General features: G+C 41.8%; 2 protein-coding genes across 4 annotated transcripts; one reads left to right on the top strand and one right to left on the bottom strand.

The window, feature by feature from the left end:
- Positions 1–391: 391 nt before the first annotated feature.
- On the bottom strand, positions 392–5,303 carry fbxo43 (F-box protein 43). Of its 2 annotated transcripts, none has more exons than XM_085290664.1 (6): positions 5,156–5,303; positions 3,270–4,114; positions 2,436–3,191; positions 1,989–2,091; positions 1,125–1,319; positions 392–1,010 (listed from the first exon to the last, which is right to left on the bottom strand). In XM_085290664.1, exons 2-6 carry the CDS (start codon positions 4,055–4,057, stop codon positions 765–767), a joined length of 2,088 nt encoding a protein of 695 aa, XP_085146790.1. In that variant the 5' UTR covers positions 4,058–4,114; positions 5,156–5,303; the 3' UTR covers positions 392–764. The 2 variants fall into 2 exon arrangements, with proteins under 2 accessions (XP_085146790.1, XP_085146791.1); XM_085290665.1 differs by lacking the exon at positions 5,156–5,303 and adding an exon at positions 4,258–5,049.
- Positions 5,256–18,075, top strand: spag1b (sperm associated antigen 1b). Of its 2 annotated transcripts, none has more exons than XM_085290661.1 (19): positions 5,256–5,402; positions 5,700–5,815; positions 6,206–6,365; positions 6,459–6,581; positions 6,671–6,741; positions 6,942–7,054; positions 7,170–7,275; positions 7,464–7,594; positions 7,748–7,854; positions 8,259–8,394; positions 9,314–9,757; positions 11,955–12,054; positions 12,521–12,673; positions 13,293–13,450; positions 14,172–14,313; positions 15,025–15,151; positions 15,292–15,450; positions 16,223–16,546; positions 16,650–18,075. In XM_085290661.1, exons 1-19 carry the CDS (start codon positions 5,256–5,258, stop codon positions 16,776–16,778), a joined length of 2,946 nt encoding a protein of 981 aa, XP_085146787.1. In that variant the 3' UTR covers positions 16,779–18,075. The 2 variants fall into 2 exon arrangements, with proteins under 2 accessions (XP_085146787.1, XP_085146788.1); XM_085290662.1 differs by having other exon boundaries at positions 5,316–5,402; positions 5,668–5,815.
- Positions 18,076–18,457: the final 382 nt, after the last annotated feature.

Raw genomic sequence — 18,457 nt, 5'->3', positions numbered from 1 at the left:
GGAAGTGGACGCATTTTCAAAACACGGGGGGGGCAGTAAAAGTTTAACCAGACAGGACCAGAGAAATTAATGCAATTTAGAGTTTCTTCCTTAATACCCCAGGATCGATTTATTCGAGATAATTCAGAGATTACTTTAAAGTTCTAAGTATCTAAGGTGTGTATGTGTATATATGTATATATATATATATATATATATATATATATTTTTTTTTTTTTTTTGGGGGGGGGGGGGGGGGGGGGGTTAAAATAAAACTCCTTTCGCAGTGAAAGTGTCAAACCACTAGGTGGCACCAAAGACTGATTTGTACATGTTACAGCGACATACACAATCCTCACAAATGTGACGCAGCACACGGGTAGGGGAAGAAAAGAAGAAGAAAAAAAAAGTTTTACTATATATCAAGTTTATTTTAAAACCGATCTAGAAAACATGTTTGTAAAAGCTGAAAATCTCAATAGCTCCAAAACAAAAAACCCAACATGCTGTACAGTCAGTGCATAGAAAAATACAACAGTAAAATGAAATCCTTTTATCTGCTGGTAAAACCTCCTTCAGTGCATAATTTAAAAAAAATATACAAGTAAGAACTATATCAAAAAAGGAAAGGGGTAGGATGGGATAAGTAAAGAAATACAAACAAACATTGAAGAGTACAGACACCGCACGTACTACACATCTGTTTCCTCGCTGCTTATTGCCATCTATAAACTTGCAAAAAATAGATATTATTAAAGTGACTTCATGAAGCAGGAATAATTTGTTCATAGTCTTTTAACATTGCGCTTGCTTTGAGCGCTTCCGGGAAGTATGTCCTTTCTGCGACGGCCTGCAGAGTGACTACCGCACTCTCTAGAGCCGTGAGAAGTACACAAGCATGACATGCAAAACTGGAATCCACAGTCAGCTCTGCTGCACACTCCCTCTCTTTTGCCTGAATGGCATCTTGCGGGATGCTGACATCTCGGACAAGGCTTGAGGCACTCATCATTGAAGAGGGTTTTAGCAACCTGAGAGGAAAAAGAAGTTATTAAAATAACTTTGATAAATGTTTGATGAGAAATGCCTCAAAGCATGACTGTACCATGTTCAAGAAAATGCAGTTTAATGGATTTGTAACTTACCTCCAGAAATTTATCCCGTTTGCTGCTGCTGTCTGAATGCAAGGCGCTGAGCTGCAGTGGCGTTAAAGCCCTGCTTCCTGACTGTGGAGTGCAGTAGCTGGAGGTCCTAGACTGGGCCTGAACTGTCTTCAGAGCTGATCGCTTAAGCAACATGGCTCTGGTCTCTGCATCAGCGACATGGACAGCAGCACCAAGCTATAAGACGACAGCAAATAAGTTCAGAGTCATTTCAGTGACAGTGATGGAGATTGTGATAACGCCGACTCATTTTGATGTACGTATGCACTGATGACCACAGAGCAAAGACTGTGATAACAGAGATGTTGTGTTTAACTGAAAACACAGAAAGCTAAATGCTACAGAGCTGAACAAACACTCTTATAAGCAGGGGTGCACATAAGTGGTCCGCAGGTGCGCATTCGCTGTCAAAATAGGAAGCGAATAAGATAAGAGGCTGAAATGGGCGTTTGCATACATATAAAAAGGCACAGTTTTTGTCCGCTAGAGTGGGATTTTCACGGCATATTCTGCACCACATCTCTGTGCGTTCATCATTTGTTTGAAGCCAGCTCACCTCCTGCAACCACTTTTCCGAGAATACGCGCTTCTTTTGCTGTTCGGACTCCTGACATTTCTTTGGAGGTGGAGGAACAACAAAGCAATTTCTTAAAGGAGTTTGCTTCTTCAACATTTTTAAGAGTTCTAAACAAATGTGTGTCCTCCTCCAGAAAATCTTATGTACGCAAACGCGCGTTGCAACTTCTTATCTGGTGCACGTCTTTTATTTTGACAGCAAATGCACACCTGCGGACCACTTATGTGCAGCCCTGCTTATAAGACCTTTAGCCATAGCCTGGCTCTTACCTCAAGAGCAGCCTCCACTTGACTCAGGTGGCTTCTTCTCATTGTGCTAGCTAGCTTGTCTTGCTGGAGAATTTGATTCCAGCTTTTGCAAACACAGCTGCACCTGTGAAAAACAACAAAGTATGAGAGAAATATTTTCAGCTCACTAAACTTTTTAGACAACACAAGTTTGTAATGCAAGCTAAACTCCACTGATTTTTACTAATAATTGCATCGTTTATACAACATAAACACTGTTATAACAACATGTATGTTTCAGCTCAGCGTCAATCACCTTGCGATCATTCTACAGGACTCTGAATTATTCTTTACTCCATTAAAAATGTAGTCATGATTTTATTAATCAGTGACCAAATGGGAAAGGAGCTGCAACCTGTGGCAAGTAAGCATGGATGATATGCGCTGTAAAACATTGTGTGAATAAAAATGTATATTTGGAAACATCACCTATAGACACTCTCAGAGTCCATCTGGCAAAGTATAACAGCCAGGATGTGCCTGAGGTTCCTCTTCATCAGCTCTGTGAGTATGTCCACCTTCTCCAGGCCCATCTTCCTGCCAATCAGCCCTGCCAATGGCATAGTGGTCCGAAGAGTGCTTGGGGTCTTGGTCAGTGCTGCTGCAGACTTCAGCTGCTCTTTCAGGCTTGGACTTTGACCAGCCAACATCTGGGCATGGTGCTGACACATAGCTTGAACCAGCTGCAGCGCTGGAGTCAGAGAGAGGTTAACTGGAGTCATCCTGAGTGGTGTGATATCTGGATTGCCAAAATCTGTAGAACAAGGGGTCATGTCTTGTGCCTTGGTTTTAGTCACTCTTTGTGGGGTGGTATAATCTTTTTTTGCTGAGCCCAAGCAATCAGAGCTCACGGCATTACCACATTTAACAGAGAGGACACTGCGAGGGGTGATATCCCCAGCAAAAACCTCATCCTCTTTAGAATGGCTGTAACATTGATAAGGATGTTGATGCTTTCTGTCCATTGGGTCTTCCTCAGACTGAGAGCCACCTTCTTTAAGCGTAGAGAGCCTGTGCTGACGCTGCAAACGGGAGCGGCGCCTTCCCTCTGTTGGATTTGGAGTTTCAGAGTTTCCTTTGGAGGCAGACAGCAGCAGCTCCTGGAACGAGCCATCATGGTCCACTGTGGAGTCTTGCGATTTATCAAGAGTCACTGAGCTGAAACCGCTGTCCTCACTCAACGACCTGTTTAAAAGTCAGAAAGGAGTTAATCTGTGTTTAAATATTTTAAAGTTTTATTTTCTTCGTCAATAAAACACATACCTGATATAGCTGGGTGTATGTGCAGATGATGGTGTGCACAAGACACTTGAGCCATTATATAGATTATCTGTCATGCTGCCCAGTGGTGACTGAGAGTTTTCTTTAGAGATGGGCAGGAATTCGTTGAAGCCTGGAGTCTTGACATTACATTGACCAGATGCAAAAATGTGTTCACTCATGTCTAGATCTGTGAGTGAGGCTTCTTTCTCAAAACTGGGAAGGTGACAACAGTTGTGCTTGCCATCTTCAAGAGTTGAGGTCCTCACCTGTGTGAACAGAACACGGCGCTTCCTGCCTGATAGTGGCAGGTCCTGGCCCACTTTTAAAGTGCTTGATGCCCCCATCTCAGTGTCTACAGAGTCAAATGATGTATTCAAATAGGGTTCAGACCCACTGACAGGGGATTCAATCCCTCTGGTGCACGGTGATCTTGTGTTGTCATTTTTGACATCTACAGTGGGTTTACACAGTAGAAGTCTCTGTCGCAGTGAGGTATTCCTTTTGCATATTTTAGGAGTTTCACACCAGCTTACAGCTGAAACCTTCCTGGAGTCTCTGCCCAAAAATCTGACTTGTTCTCGGATCTTCTTTGGCGTGACAGAAACCCGGAGGTTCTCTTTGGGCGTTTCATCCAGTTCCACCGGAGACAAAGACCTACATGAATCAGCTCCACTGGTGCTGTGTGGGCTCTGGAAAAAACCTGAGTATCCACTGTCAGAGCAGTCATCGTAGCAGTGCTGCCCTTTAGAGCCATCAAGATAAAGACTAGATTCAGGAGTGCACTGCATCTTCCTCCTGAGTGCGCCAACAAACCTTAGCCTGGCCTCCAGGGGATTACAAGTCACCTGGAGTGAAACAGAATATAATAAACAGAACTACTTCAGCACAGCAAATATGAACTTAAAGAGACCGTAAACACATACAACGCTAGCTTAAATACTTTTAAAAACTATATTTTTAAAAGGCGTCTCATGCTGGACTGACTTACAGTAAAATAAAAGTTATCTCCCGAATCTTACGGTGGTTTTCAGTGTATAAAAGTAGCAGTTTGTATATCAGAAAGCAACAGACAGCTGATTTATCTCTGATCCTTCTCAGCTGTTTCATCCGCGTTGCTATGAGAGCGCGTGCTGCTGCCGATTTAAATCCCCCCGTCTCGTGCCCTCTCTGATGCCGCTTTAAAGAGCTCCATAACCGCCAAAAGACACCGACAGAGCCCGACTGACAGTATACACCACCTTTAACATCATTTTACTCCTCGTTATTTTCACACTTAATTCCGTCTGAAGAAATATGACAAGGCAAAATTATTTGGTAAACACACGCAAAACTGATATTAGTAAAATTCATCCAAAAGCAAAACAAAACAAAAACCCGACGACGTTTCGTGCGTGCGCATTTTACAGTGTAATTTCACCCTCTATGCTAGTTCAGAGGGTCAGAGCAGCCATTTTAACAAGACATGACAGGATAAAAACCGGTTCCAGAATTAAAAGCAGTGATGCTCCGTCAAAGCTGAAATAGCCTCCTGTTAATGTGACTGAAGGGGACCCGGAATGGCACAGTGAATGACTAATCAGTTACACCTGTGTTAAGCCTGAAATGCCATGCAAAAATGATTGCCATTAAAAAACAAACAAACAAAAAAAAAAACAAAAAACTGTGGGCCTCGTAAAACATCTGTCAAACACCGAGTTATAATTAAAGAAAAAAAATGTGGCTGACATTTTTGTCTGCCATCCACGTTTACTAACACAACGTTGTTAGCCTCCTGAAACTAGAACCAGTACGAGGTAATGTCGGTGAATTCCACGCACCTGTACCTTAAGCTCGACAAAATAATCTTCTTCGGGAATAAACGCGCTTAATATTTAACAAATACCTACCTGAAGTTAAAACGGGGCTATTCCAAAAAGCCGTGGCCTCTGTAGGCGATGTTGTTTCCTCAGGCCTCAGCTGTCCCCCCGCTGTTGTTCCTGTTTTCTCATGTTCACCAGCCACGTTTTCAAATTTGGAGCCCTCTGTTGGCTGTGTCACGTGCTTCCTCTCGGCGCTACCGGCCTTCCGTCCGTGTGTGGTTACCATAGCAATACACACCACATTGTCGATGAGCGTTCAGCCAAACGGGAGCAGGTAAACTAGTTTTGCTTAACATTATTAACATTAATGTGATCTTGCATTAATTACTCAAGAGACACTTAAGAGATAAGTCTGCCTTTCCCGAATGTTACATCCCTAATTATAGAACCTAGCTGTTTCTGACGAACTATTAAAATTACCAGTAAAGTTAAGGTAGCTAGCTAAAAAGCTGGTAAGTTATACAAATATAATGCAGAACTGCCATGTCTCCCTTTTATGGAACACTTTTTGACACATTGACTGTGTAAATTCTTTCCAGAAATGAGTGAAGACGCAGTTTTATCCCTTCAGAGTCACTCCACCACTGTGGACTACAGGGGCAAGGTTCCTGTGGAGCACCTGGACTACGATTACATTGAAAAATGTAAAGATGTGAGATACCTCGAGAAGATCCTGAGAACACTGAGGTAACTGTCTGTTGAGCGATATAGTGTTGTTGGAGGAAACTCACTGTCCCTTTTCTTCCTTTACCTGTGTTCAATGGACTTTTGCTGCTTTTTTTAATCGTATTTATATTTACATGCTCAAAATAAAGCAATCAGTCAGTCCAGTCCCTTTATAGTGTTGGTGAGGTTTTTCTTTATGAAGGTTATAAACTCATCATCATGTCAAGTTTCACTCACTCTCCACTGAGATGGTAAGATGTATGTGCTATATTGCAAATAGATTATGTAACACTTGTCATCAGTTGCAGAGGGATAATAGTGCATGTCATAACAAAATACAGGCTGGCAAATGTGAATGAAAAATATTGCAAAAAAAGCTATTCCTTATTTTTCTTTTTTGTTTGGTTAAAGGTCTGGCGAAGAGGGCATTTATCCTCACCTGATCAAGTTCTGTGAGAGTCACCTGGAGAAACTGGACCCTAAGAGCCGAGCTCTTAGGAAGGAAATGCCTGTAGCCACAGCAGCCAGCCTCTCTAAAGATGAGTGGAACCAAATTGAGGATGAATTGAAAGTATGGTACACATTTTTTTCTTTCTTTTAAAAAAATAAATAAATCCTGTTTACTTTGTTCTCACATGGCTGTTTCTCTAAATACTTTGCTCAGAGATGGCAAGAAGAAACCAAAAAGACTGAAACAACCCTGAAACACCAGTCAGTATTTGATGATCTAGTGAAAGAAAATATGCCACCTGTAAGAGGTTTCAATTGCTTCGTTCCTCTGAGCCAGGTAAAAAAAATCAAGGCATATACAGTACATAACCAGTTACATATATGTATAGAAGACAAATATTCAAACAGAGTTTTTTCTCATGATAGAAAACAGTTCCACAAGAAAGAAAGAAACCCTCAAAATGCGCCCTACCACGTGATTACCGAGAATGGGACAAGTGAGTCATGCTGTCTCCACATTTGTCTATTATATTCAGAAGAAAGACCCCACTGTTGCAGCAGCTGAATTCTCTGTGCATAAAAGCTTCCCAAGTCTTTTTACTTTGTAAAAGGGCTTTAAAGCTAAACTGCTTCCATTACAGTGATCCACAGTTTAAAAACTTGACCTTTAAGTGTATATTTTACACCTTCTTTCCAGGTTCGATGTGGAAAAAGAATGTGAGAAAATAGAGGAGGATGTGGACAAAACTGATCCACCTGCAATTATAAACTCAGGACATCCTAAAATCAAGACTCAAGTGGACACTTCATGTAATCTATTGTGGATAGAAAGTGTTCTTTTGCAGTAATTATTAAGCATACAACGTACATCAGGTGTGTTGGCATTTTTGTGTAACATGTAAGGTTTCCCCTGTGATCCATCCAGTGCTGTCACAACAGGAGAAGCTCTTCCTGGCAAATCGTGAAAAGGACAAAGGCAATGAAGCTTTTAGAGCAAAGGATTATGAGGAGGCGGTCACATACTATTCCAGGTCAGGTTCTTTAAACAACTCATTCATTGCAGAAAGCACTTAGCACCTCTTAAAGGGCTTTTTATCATTTTGCTTGGTATATATTGTAAGTAGTAGACTGTCATCTTTCATTGTAGCTGTAGTAGTAAGTGTTTGTGCAATAATCTCACTGTAAATAGAGGTTTGCTTTATTGTTTATTCCATTACAGGAGCCTTTCCATTATAACAACTGTGGCTGCATACAACAACAGAGCCCAGGCAGAGATCAAGCTCGAGCACTGGCACAATGCCCTGAAAGACTGCCTGAGTGTGCTCGAGCTAGAACCGGGCAATCTGAAAGGTGTGTTAATGTTATTTCTATAATTTCTAACACAATAATGCTTCCAGAATAAATACACCTGCACTTTTAGATGTATTTATATGATGTGGTATACTTTAGCTACAGCAGCATTAGTGTATGTGCTACATATTGTAATGCACTTCTTTCCGTTAGCCCTGCTTCGTCGTGCTGTTGTTTATAATCATATGGGCAACTTCCACATGGCCACTGAAGACCTGAGGACGGTGCTCAGGGAAGAGCCACAGAACACCCCTGCAACTGTAGGTGATGGTACTGAGGCATGTTCATCATGCGCCAGTCTACCTTTCATCCACTAGGTGTCACTGTATTTGTGAAAGTTGAGTGATTTAGTGAGTCTATCACTGGAAGTCTTTCATTACTGTCATTACCATAAATAGAGGATGATGTGGCTTTTTTAACAGATGTGTATCAGTGGAACAGCTCAGGATGTGCTGTGTTTACCCGTCCCCTTTAATTGCATTGTTTAACTTCTGTTTCTATTTATTTGAGTATAATTTAGGTGTAAATGGGAAGAAAATGTTCCTTTTTGTAGTTATACATACACCAGTCACTACAACTAAGTAATCTAGCATAGATTGTGATATGAATAGTTGTGACAAACAAAACATGAGATGTTCTAATGGATGAATTGTTTGTGTTTTAGCAACTTTTGTCTCAAATTGAGAAGAAGATGGAGGAATGCCAACAAGAGAAGCAACGCAAGGGCAAAAAAATCCTCATCCAAGAGATAGAAGAGGCGGATAACCAGACTGACAGTGACAACAAAGCTCATAAAACTGGTGATTGTTTGAACTACTAAAAACAATCAATATCCTTAAACACAGACATAGAGACTATAACGGCGCTAATGGCCATTTATGATAACCCATTTGCATCCAAAAATCAATCAAACCGCAACTGATTTAAATGTTGCTTACTCTCTATTTAACATGCAGTGAAATCGTTTTTCAGTTATAGTCAAGCTTAGGTAAGTTATGAGTTCAGAGGAAACTTAGATTTTTGTTAAAAGTGTGCATTGATCCTTTATTTGACATGTTTTTATTTCACTGTTGATTTCATATTAGCTAGCAAGACTAGCAGGAAGTGAATGAGGTAAACCAGTAGACTGTGGTACACATTTCCCAGATGAGATTTTTCCCTTACTGGAGATATATTTTTATCTATATTCTCATTTAATGAAAAGTAACAAGTTAAGTCATTCCACTGACTTAACTGGACTCAAATCTATTGCTACTCTAATTTATGTAACTTGAATGAGGTGTTAAATTTTAACTTTATAGCAGAAAGTTTTTTGTGTCTTTATAGCTGTGCTGGATTTAGAAGTTGAAGGATTTGCCCTCTAATACAGTCACGATTTATACAGAGCATGTTAGGAAGCTCCAACATTGCCGGTAATAGTAGTGCTTTAGTCACATCCCCTTCTGTCTGCTGTCCTATAGATAGAGGAAATTCCCCTCTTGTCTCTCTGGGTGAAGGAACAGTGCATGCATGTGTTTTCTGCCCTACCCCCACACAGCCCTTTCATAAGTCACTGTTTGGTATCTCTACTTCCTGGAACTCCCTGTTTGAAGTGGCTCCGTGTCATGTGCTCCTCTCCTCCCACACTATGATGTAACTGCTGACTCTTTCCTGTGGGTGTGACTTCCCCTTCTCTGTCTCTCTCCCTCTGCTTCTCCCCTCCCTCCCTCTCCCTTCCAGCTTGTCTGGTTCAACCTAGCCAGCCCGTGGGAGGGGAGGAGAGATCAGCTACTCCTGTCGAAAGGGGAGACATGGGAAACGCTCATAAAAAGCCCCACGGCAGAGGGGACGGGGGTCCACACGCCGAGTCCAACAGCTCCCACCATGAACACAGGAGGAACAAAGGCAGCTCAGACAAGTACAAAGTCCCGCAGGAAAAGATAGCCAATGGATCAAGCAAGAGAGGCTCGACAGCTTCGGTTCAGGGTGATCAGAGCGGCAGCGGTAAGGCAACTCCAGTTGGAGGAAATGCTGGAGAAACTGTCAACCTTGATGCCCCATGTGGGGCCCTGCCCCCACCCCTGGCCCGGCTAAAGAACGAAGGAAACCTGCTGTTTAAAAATGGACAGTTTGCCGATGCACTGGAGAAATACTCACAAGCCATTCAGGGCTATACAGATTCAGGTAAGCCTCAGGGGCACTCACTGTTGATCGTGTTTGTAATATTTTAGAATATTAAGAAAAAACTATTTAATTAGTTTTATACAGTGAGGTTGCTGGTTAGAAGTTACCTGTGTGCCACCGTGTCACTAATCATAACATTTTTACTCATATCAGTGTGTTATGAGCTGACAAATGAATCAGAACTGATCGACTGTTTTCTCAGCTGTTTATTCATCATCATATTTTAATAACAGCTTTCTATGGTGTCATACTTTAATTTAACTTTAAATCAAAGGTCATAGGGTCGTAGCTATAATGTCAGTGCTTGTCTTTATTTTTGTCACTTTAACACACTGCAGAGACTTACACATGAAAACAGGATAGCAATACAAATCATTTTCCCTATGGAAATAATTCCTCATAAACAATTTCAAATTCTCAGTCTCAGACTTCACATTTTTGTGTGAACAGTTTATTTGCAGTATTCAAAATTTTAGTAAGATCCATTACGATGTTAATATTTAGTGACTTATCCCTGGGATGATGGACTGTGGCTGTACGCAGACAGTGTTGCTGTTTTAGTCTGGTGCTAAGCCTCTCAGCTCAGGTCTGTCCAAGTCACATGACCTCTAACCACTCACTGTGAAATTGAATTTGTAGGACTGCAGCAATAATTCTCACAGAGAGTGAGACGACGAGCAGTTGATGGAGGAAGAGAAACCTCTGCTCACTCTCCGTTAAATATATGGCCTTGTGTCTCTTTCTGTGGACAGCCATAATATACTCAGTTAAGACTGTGAAAGTCGCTGGGCATCATCTATCTGGATTACTGTGGGAAGCACAACAGATGTGACCTAATCTACACATGCAGAATTTTTTCCAATCTGTGAAAAAGGCTCTTTTCAGTAGAAATGAAACTGAACGAGACATTCAAGATACTTTGACAGGTCTCGTAGTTGTGGTATGCACACAGTTGCTGTAGTTTATATGATCTACTGTCACAATAACCTCGCTAAGTGCTCTCAGTTGCTAAGACATCATCATCACTGCCACGCTGTGTCATCATCCATAATCTGTTTTCATCTGATGAGGCAGCACACTGACATGAATGTGTTTAGTGTAGCAGGATAATGTTGCTGTGTTTGAAACATGCACCGTAGACCTGTGTGATTTGCTTAACTCTGTGATAGTGAAGAAAACACTGTTAAGTTAAGGCAGGTGGAGAGAAACAGCGTGCGGACTTTGCACGAGTCAGTTGTCAAAATCTCAAAGGGAAATGTCTATATATATATATATATATATATATATATATATATATATATATATATATATACATACACACACACCCAGCACGCCCCTGCGGGCGGTTTATCCTTCAAGCTCGGGTCCTCTACCAGAGGCCTGGGAGCTTGAGGGTCCTGCGCAGTATCTTAGCTGTTCCCAGGACTGCGCTCTTCTGGACAGAGATCTCCAATGTTATTCCCGGGATCTGCTGGAGCCACTTGCCTAGCTTGGGAGTCACCGCACCTAGTGCTCCGATTACCACGGGGACCACCATTACCTTCACCCTCCACATCCTCTCGAGCTCTTCTCTGAGCCCTTGGTATTTCTCCAGCTTCTCGTGTTCCTTCTTCCTGATATTGCTGTCATTCGGAACCGCTACATCGATCACTACGGCCGTCTTCTTCTGTTTGTCTACCACCACTATGTCCGGTTGGTTAGCCACCACCATTTTGTCCGTCTGTATCTGGAAGTCCCACAGGATCTTAGCTCGGTCATTCTCCACCACCCTTGGGGGCATCTCCCATTTTGACCCATATATATATATATATATATATATATATTTATATTACACATATACTAGCTTTTAACCTGCAGATAAAAGCTAGTAAAACATTTAACATGTGTGTGTATGCGTGTCTGTCACTTTGTATTCATAAATCTGAAAGAAAAGAAATGATAGCTCAGTATCTTCCAATAACTGAAGTTTCTTTATTTCATCATGACAGGAGCTCTGTACGTTCTACAGCGCTTCTATAGCTGCTCAGAGAGCACATTAAACAGTCTGTTTTAGACAATAAGTACACGATTCAAACTTTGAGTTCATGATGTCTTTGCAGATATTCTGTATTCCACCCCCAAGATAACTGCAGAACTATGCGTGCTGTTTCCAAGCTGTGTATTACATTTCTGATATTGGTCTCTATTTTCTATGCAGGGATTGATAGTCCAGAAGATCTCTGTATTCTATATTCCAACAGAGCAGCTTGCTACCTGAAAGATGGCAACAGTCAAGACTGCATACAAGATTGCACAAGGTGAGAGAACTGATAAAACTCTACCAGTGTTCAGCAAGATATGTGAAAAGCTGTGGAAGGCAAATGTACGCTTGTCCTTGTGCTTCATCTTAAAGATCAAACTGCTACAAATTTCTGCAGACAGCGTCATCATATACCAGTCTCAGCAGAGGATCTCAGATCATTTATGAGTGGGAGGGGATTTGCACTTGGGTGTGTCGTAAGGGATTGTAATTAATCTCTTTAGAAGTGGTTTATAAGCAGCAGACTGGGCTAACTTAAGGGAGCCTCCCATATGAAAGCCTTTAAATATACTTGATGTGTTTGCAGAAAGATGGGGTTATAGAAAACTTGAATCACACCTTTAGACTTGTTCACTACCTCAGAAACAACATGTACAGACACATCCTTTGCCCTAGCATCGACAGCAGGGGCACCAGACTCGATCCTTTGCTCTTGTCTCATTGCATCTATTTATTCCAATCAGAGCCCTGGAGCTGCAACCATTCTCCCTCAAGCCCCTCCTCCGCCGTGCCATGGCTTATGAGTCCCTGGAGCGTTACCGAAAGGCCTACGTGGATTACAAAACTGTGCTGCAGATAGACGTGAGCGTGCAGGCAGCTCACGACAGTGTCAACAGGTATAATGTCCACCTCTCACCTCAGCTAACAGACTCATTAACATTTGGCATCTCAAAAGCAAGTATTGAATTTTACAGCACCCATGTCTATGGCAGTGCATTTCTCATCTATTTTAAACAAGGTGGACACAGACTATCTTTAGCTGTTACAGCAAAGGAAATAAAAAGACAGATGAGACATGGAGATTTTCTTACTCTATCTACCTGCTGTATTTTCCAAATTTGAAAATGTTCTATAATTGAAATCCAGAAATGGAATTATAGCATATTTAGAAGACTAAATCAAAACAAATCATGGTAACCATTACACACAGGCTTATTAGAGACTAACAGATTTAGCTGGTCAAAAGTAGCTCCGGCTAGAGGCTAATCATGTCTCTCAGACTGTGTGTCCCTTCTCTGTTACGCAATACTCACCTGGCTGGTTTGTGTTCAGGAGTACCAGAGGGTCAAAGATATCATTCATCCCCACATTTATCTACAAAGTTACACAATAAGACATAAACTCCCTAAACTGTGGAACAGGGTGGATTAGATGCATCTTTAACACGCTATGTAAGCCTTATCAATGTCTCTCATCTGTGTGCTGTAACAATGACTGAATCACGTCCTCCTCTAGGATCACCCGGCTGCTCATCGAGCAAGACGGGCCAGAGTGGAGAGAGAAACTTCCCGAGATCCCTCTGGTGCCTCTGTCGGCTCAGCAGCACCGCAGAGAGGAGCCACCCAGCGCTGAGGTCCTCCAAGCTCGAGCAGAGAAGGCTGCTAGGGATGCAGGTCTGTTGTTTTTAGAGTCATGATGCTTAATTAATGTTTGTCCCCAGAAACACAGAGTTAGTCAGGGTCAGAAGTGTTGATCGCTGAGCTGGGACAATGAGGAGAGTAGCTGGGACATTTATACATACAGCGGTTATGATGACTGAATAAAATCTAATGTTGACTACATCCAGCATTAACAAACATTTTCTCGAGCAGCTCTTTCTTCTGACATTATAGCTACCTTTGTTCGGTTTTTGAACCATTCTTCTGCTTGATACAGCGATGGAGGAACAAAAGTCTTCCTGTTGTGACTGGAGGAAAATTTGAAAGGCCTATTTTTTATATAAGTGGACGTGTCACCTCTGACCATGCAGTTTCTCTGCTCCCAGGGCTTTTCTACCTATGCTATTTTTAGACTCTAATGAAAGAATAGCACTGCTGGCATAATTTTACCTCCCTGAAGACGCTCTGCAGACACTCTGCAGCAGATTGATTAACCCTCGGTCCACACCGGGACTGATTGCTGACTTAACTCTCGTGGCTCATGTCCAGCTAGCACAGCATTAATTTCAAGTGCTTAAACCCTCCAGCTGTGTAGCACAGGCTTATAAAAGCGAGGTCAGTTAAAATGTATTGCAAGTGTCAGTGTGGATATATGAAGTCAAAATGGAGGAGAATGGACCTCGTGTCTGTGTGAGTAAGCGATGTTTAGCAATCACCACTTTGTTTTGTTTTCTAGAGAGGAAAGCCGAAGTCCGTTTTTCAGCTTTGAAACAAGAAGGGAACGATTTTGTGAAGAAGAGCCAATACCAGGATGCTCTGGGAAAGTACACAGAATGCCTTAAGCTAAAGTCAGAGGAATGCACTATCTACACCAACAGGTTAGTCATTTAATTCTCACCTTAATATGAACAGACATGTTCCTGCGGTCTCGTTTCCCCTCTGTTCATCACATCTTCTGCCACTGGTTCACTTTGATGTGGGAAAACAGCCTGAAAATCCCCAAAATTTGTTCAACTGAATTTAAAAAAGGCCGATTAACGACGGCCAGCTGTCATTTGTCAGCCGTGCTTTCAGCTCTGTTTTTAATCCTATCCAGTCGTGCCACCTGTCACTGCTGCCAAATTAGTGTGTATTGGTGGTAAATTGGTGCACAACACAATAGTACATAGATGGTGTTGATCAGGTCACAGAAGAAACTGATGACGTGAATGTTTTCCTATTGTGTGTTGGTGTTTGCATGTGCATGTGGAGCCCTGCTGTGAGAACAGATTGTATGTACAGCCACACCAGAGCAAACATCCATACGCCATTGGTGCACAGCTGCTGAGAGCCATTTGAAAAAATTAAAAACATGAAGATTCATTTAGAAAAGGGGCTCCAGAAGCACATCTCTGAGGTGTAAATCGTAAATCTCATCATCATAGGAAAATGTTCTGTTCTGTTAATGCTGATGGCATGGCTTCAGCTGTTATTATAAAACCTGATTTGCAGTGAGTCACAAATTCATGATACTTCTGAGTCACGTGTCAAATGTGATTAGGTGCCAGTGACAAAAATAAAAATCACAATTGACGTGTGTGTGTTTATAGAGCTCTGTGCTACTTGAAGCTGGAGAGGTTCGCTGAGGCCAAGCAGGACTGTGATGCAGCACTGAAACTGGAGCCAACCAATAAGAAGGCCTTCTACAGACGAGCCATGGCTAATAAAGGTCTCAAGGTGAATAGAGCTGGACTTTAATGGCTAATGCCATAAGGGAGTGATTTCTTTTTATTGGGTGGCTAAGGAGTAAAATATCCCTTTCACATATTTCATACATAAAGCTCTCTTTGTATGTTTTCGGTGTCTCCCTCCATCAGGACTACCTGGCTTGCAGCTCGGACCTGCAGGAAGTGCTGCAGCAAGATCCCAACGTGCAGGAGGCTGAGAAGGAGCTGGAGGAGGTCACCAAGCTGCTCAGACAGAGTCTGGCCAGCACTTCACCAAACAAACCCAGGAAGACAGTCCCCATCACAGAGGTGAGTACAGTTTATTCACTTTCATTGAAAATAAATATTTTCCCCTTATTGCATCCAACAGACATATCCACTTTTGACTTTAGAGAGTCTACACGTGTGGTTAGGAAGAAGAGGCATTATAATGATGGGGACTGAAGAATCATGACTTATGGTCAACAAGTGTCCTTTGAATAGTTGTGTGTTTTTAGCTGATTACTCCTGACACCTGCTGGGATACCGTGTGAAATCTGATCAGCTCTGGTTTTATTCTAGCCTAGCACAGATCATAAAGTGCAGCGCTCCCAGCTGTTGTGTACCGTTCGTCTTTGTGCTCCATCCTCATTTACTATTAATGATCTAATGAAGAATAAAAGCACCAAATTAAAGCTTGAGTGGGGCTAGATGTACCATTTTCAGTTTATTGTTAAAAGACAAAAGAGAACACGGAGAAAGCTAAAGTGTAAAATTGTATCCATGCATCTTATGCTGCTTATCTGGGTCTCAAAACTCAGTCTCAGTTTCAGGGGAACACCAGAGTGAAAAGTGGCTGTGCTCCAAGTTTAAAAGGCTACAGATTGTTATGAAGCTCTTGTTTTCCTTTTCTTCAGGTTCAGCACACCAGTAGGTAAAGATGGAAGCTTATAGATCCAATCACTGCATCCCAGACAAATTATTCCTAATTAAGGCAATAGGTGGTGCAGATTTCCCAGATTGTGACTCACTGACAGAGACCGGCTTTCCATTTTTGTCTTTCCTGTTTAAATGTTTCACCCATGTCCGTCTCCCTCCTCAGGTTGAGGATGACGAGAATGTGACCGCTGTCCCTAACTCCAAAAACAGCTGCAAAGGAGAAGACATCAGCATCAACCTCCAGCCGGCCAGCGCCTATGAATTCGGCCAATCCCTGAATGCGGCTCGTAGCTCTGGAAACACAGTGGCCTGCGCGGAACTACTGGCCTCCACGGCCCCAGAGATGCTTCCCCAGTTCCTGAGCACCCAGCTTGATGGACACACCATCAGCTTCATCATGCAGGCCCTGCACTCACACCTACTGGAGAAAGACCCTTATCTGGTCTACCAACACCTCAACCATCTGCACACTGCTGACAGGTTCTCGGTAAGATTAGCATGCAAATATGGTCTGAAAAGCTAAAGTTTGTTTGTAAGATTTTGCAATCAAGCGGTCTGTGTGGTGATAAACGCTGACGCACTGTTTGCAGGTTGTACTAATGCTGCTGGAGAAGGAAGAGCGTCACCACATGACTCAGCTGTTTGAGGATCTCTCAGCCGTGCAGAGCACACAGTTCACTAAGAACGATGTTCAGAACCTGGCCAACAAATATATCTGACCCTCCCCTCTCTGCATGAGCTGCTCCACCACTGCTCTTGGATCTATGCAAAACACTGCACAAGAACTGAGTACACAAAGGCAGGAAGCTGCAGAATGAGCAATACAATGGAACCGAGTTGATTCACTCTACTGGTCTGTAATGTCTGTGACGATATAAAAAAAAAAAAAATCTATTTTTCTCTCCAGAACATTTTGCTATGCAGTTTTACTTTTGTACACACCATGCACCATTTGCATTGTACAACAGTGGGACTCAGTGGACCTTTCACCGTAGTGTATTAATAAACGAGGTCCAATGTGCTGTTGTGTAACACAGCAGGCAGGTGTTTCCTCACTCCAGGCAGTAGCTTTTGCTTAGGACAGGCTTCATCGAGCTGATCTGCTCTTTGAGCCCAGTCGCTTTCTGAAATCATTTTATAAAAGACCAGCTGTCACATACCAAAAACTATTCAGTGCATGTTAAATATAAACAAACAAAAAGCTAATTTCCTTCCAAGTTTAAAAGTGCGTCTTTGCTGCATCTTAAGTAACTATTTTAATATGACCACATGTATGGTGTTATCTTAATGGGTGAAAGAGACCTGCATGTCTCACTGCTGTTCATATGAGTGTAACAGAACTTACAATGTTGTAGCAAAAAAAAATTCTTGCTCTCCTTTAAGTCATCTATGCAAATTTGTAGCTCTGTGTTCCTGTATTGATTCCATTCATAAAGGCAAGTCTCTGTCTTCACCATGTGAAATGACATTGTGCCGTTGAGCCTGTTTACCTGCACCATCAGCTTCACAGCAGATGGCAGCACACTGGAGAGAAGCAGCATCTTTATAAGATGTGTGCCTTGGATTTCAGTCTAGGGGTCGACTTAGTGTGGTGAGCATATCGGTACTCGTAAAGAAAAAGTCTATTTATATCATTCTGTAGCTTTAATAAATTTCTTTAATGACTTGGATTTATCACACACATATATTCACTTGGCTCCAAACTCAGAACTGTTTTAAATGTGTAATTTATTTGCTATTTAAAGTCATTCTGTCCATGTTTTAAGTAATAAATATCAATCTTTCTGTATTGTGAATCTAAAGACTGCCTGAATCCAAACTTTTTGTTTTCTCATGTTTCATTAAATCTACATGAATGTAAAATTTAGCATAAGGATGTAAATTTGGGGGAAGGAGGGAATAATTCTGCATTTTCCACAGCTTCTCTTAACAGTGGCTTTTAACATTGTGTCAGTAGATTTGTAAAAATTGTGTATTCTATTCACAGAGGGCTATTCAATAAACTGGGAAACATGGTTTTTTTCCTTCTTTAGCTCATAACAAGTAACGGAAAGTTTCAGAAGAGACACTAAAGATGGAGTGACATGATGTTTTTGTGTCTTACATACGTTGTAATAATGGTGTTTGCCATAGCAAGGCCCAATATAACAGCTAAGGATTATTGGGTGGCTGTGGCTACAATGTAGCTTGCCATTGCCAGTGTGTGAATGGGTGTGTGAATGGGTGGATGACTGGTTGTGTAAAGCGCTTTGGGGTCCTTAGGGACTAGTAAAGTGCTATACAAATACAGGCCATTTATTCATTTTGAACAGTGAATAATGCTAAACTTCTCTTAACAGAGTCTAATAGTAAAAATATGAAGTTTTAAATGATCATAATAGGTCCACTTTGTGTATTT

The sequence above is a fragment of the Mchenga conophoros genome, linkage group LG11 (genome assembly GCF_057382185.1).
Source record: "Mchenga conophoros isolate Kocher_MC1m ecotype Shallow Benthic linkage group LG11, M_conophoros_male_GT1.1, whole genome shotgun sequence".
Taxonomy (NCBI): Eukaryota; Metazoa; Chordata; class Actinopteri; order Cichliformes; family Cichlidae; genus Mchenga; species Mchenga conophoros.
This window is presented reverse-complemented; position numbering and strand designations above follow the sequence as displayed.

Excerpts from the sequence above, each read along its gene's own strand:
- fbxo43 (XM_085290664.1), bottom strand. The coding sequence starts at position 4,057 with ATGCAGTGCACTCCTGAATCTAGTCTTTATCTTGATGGCTCTAAAGGG. Across the intron at positions 2,092-2,435 it reads GACTCTGAGAGTGTCTATAG|GTGCAGCTGTGTTTGCAAAA; the intron begins GTGATGTTTCCA and ends TGTTTTTCACAG. Across the intron at positions 1,011-1,124 it reads AACGGGATAAATTTCTGGAG|GTTGCTAAAACCCTCTTCAA; the intron begins GTAAGTTACAAA and ends TTTTCCTCTCAG.
- spag1b (XM_085290661.1), top strand. The coding sequence starts at position 5,256 with ATGTTCACCAGCCACGTTTTCAAATTTGGAGCCCTCTGTTGGCTGTGT. Across the intron at positions 13,451-14,171 it reads GAAGGCTGCTAGGGATGCAG|AGAGGAAAGCCGAAGTCCGT; the intron begins GTCTGTTGTTTT and ends TTTGTTTTCTAG. Across the intron at positions 16,547-16,649 it reads ACACTGCTGACAGGTTCTCG|GTTGTACTAATGCTGCTGGA; the intron begins GTAAGATTAGCA and ends CACTGTTTGCAG.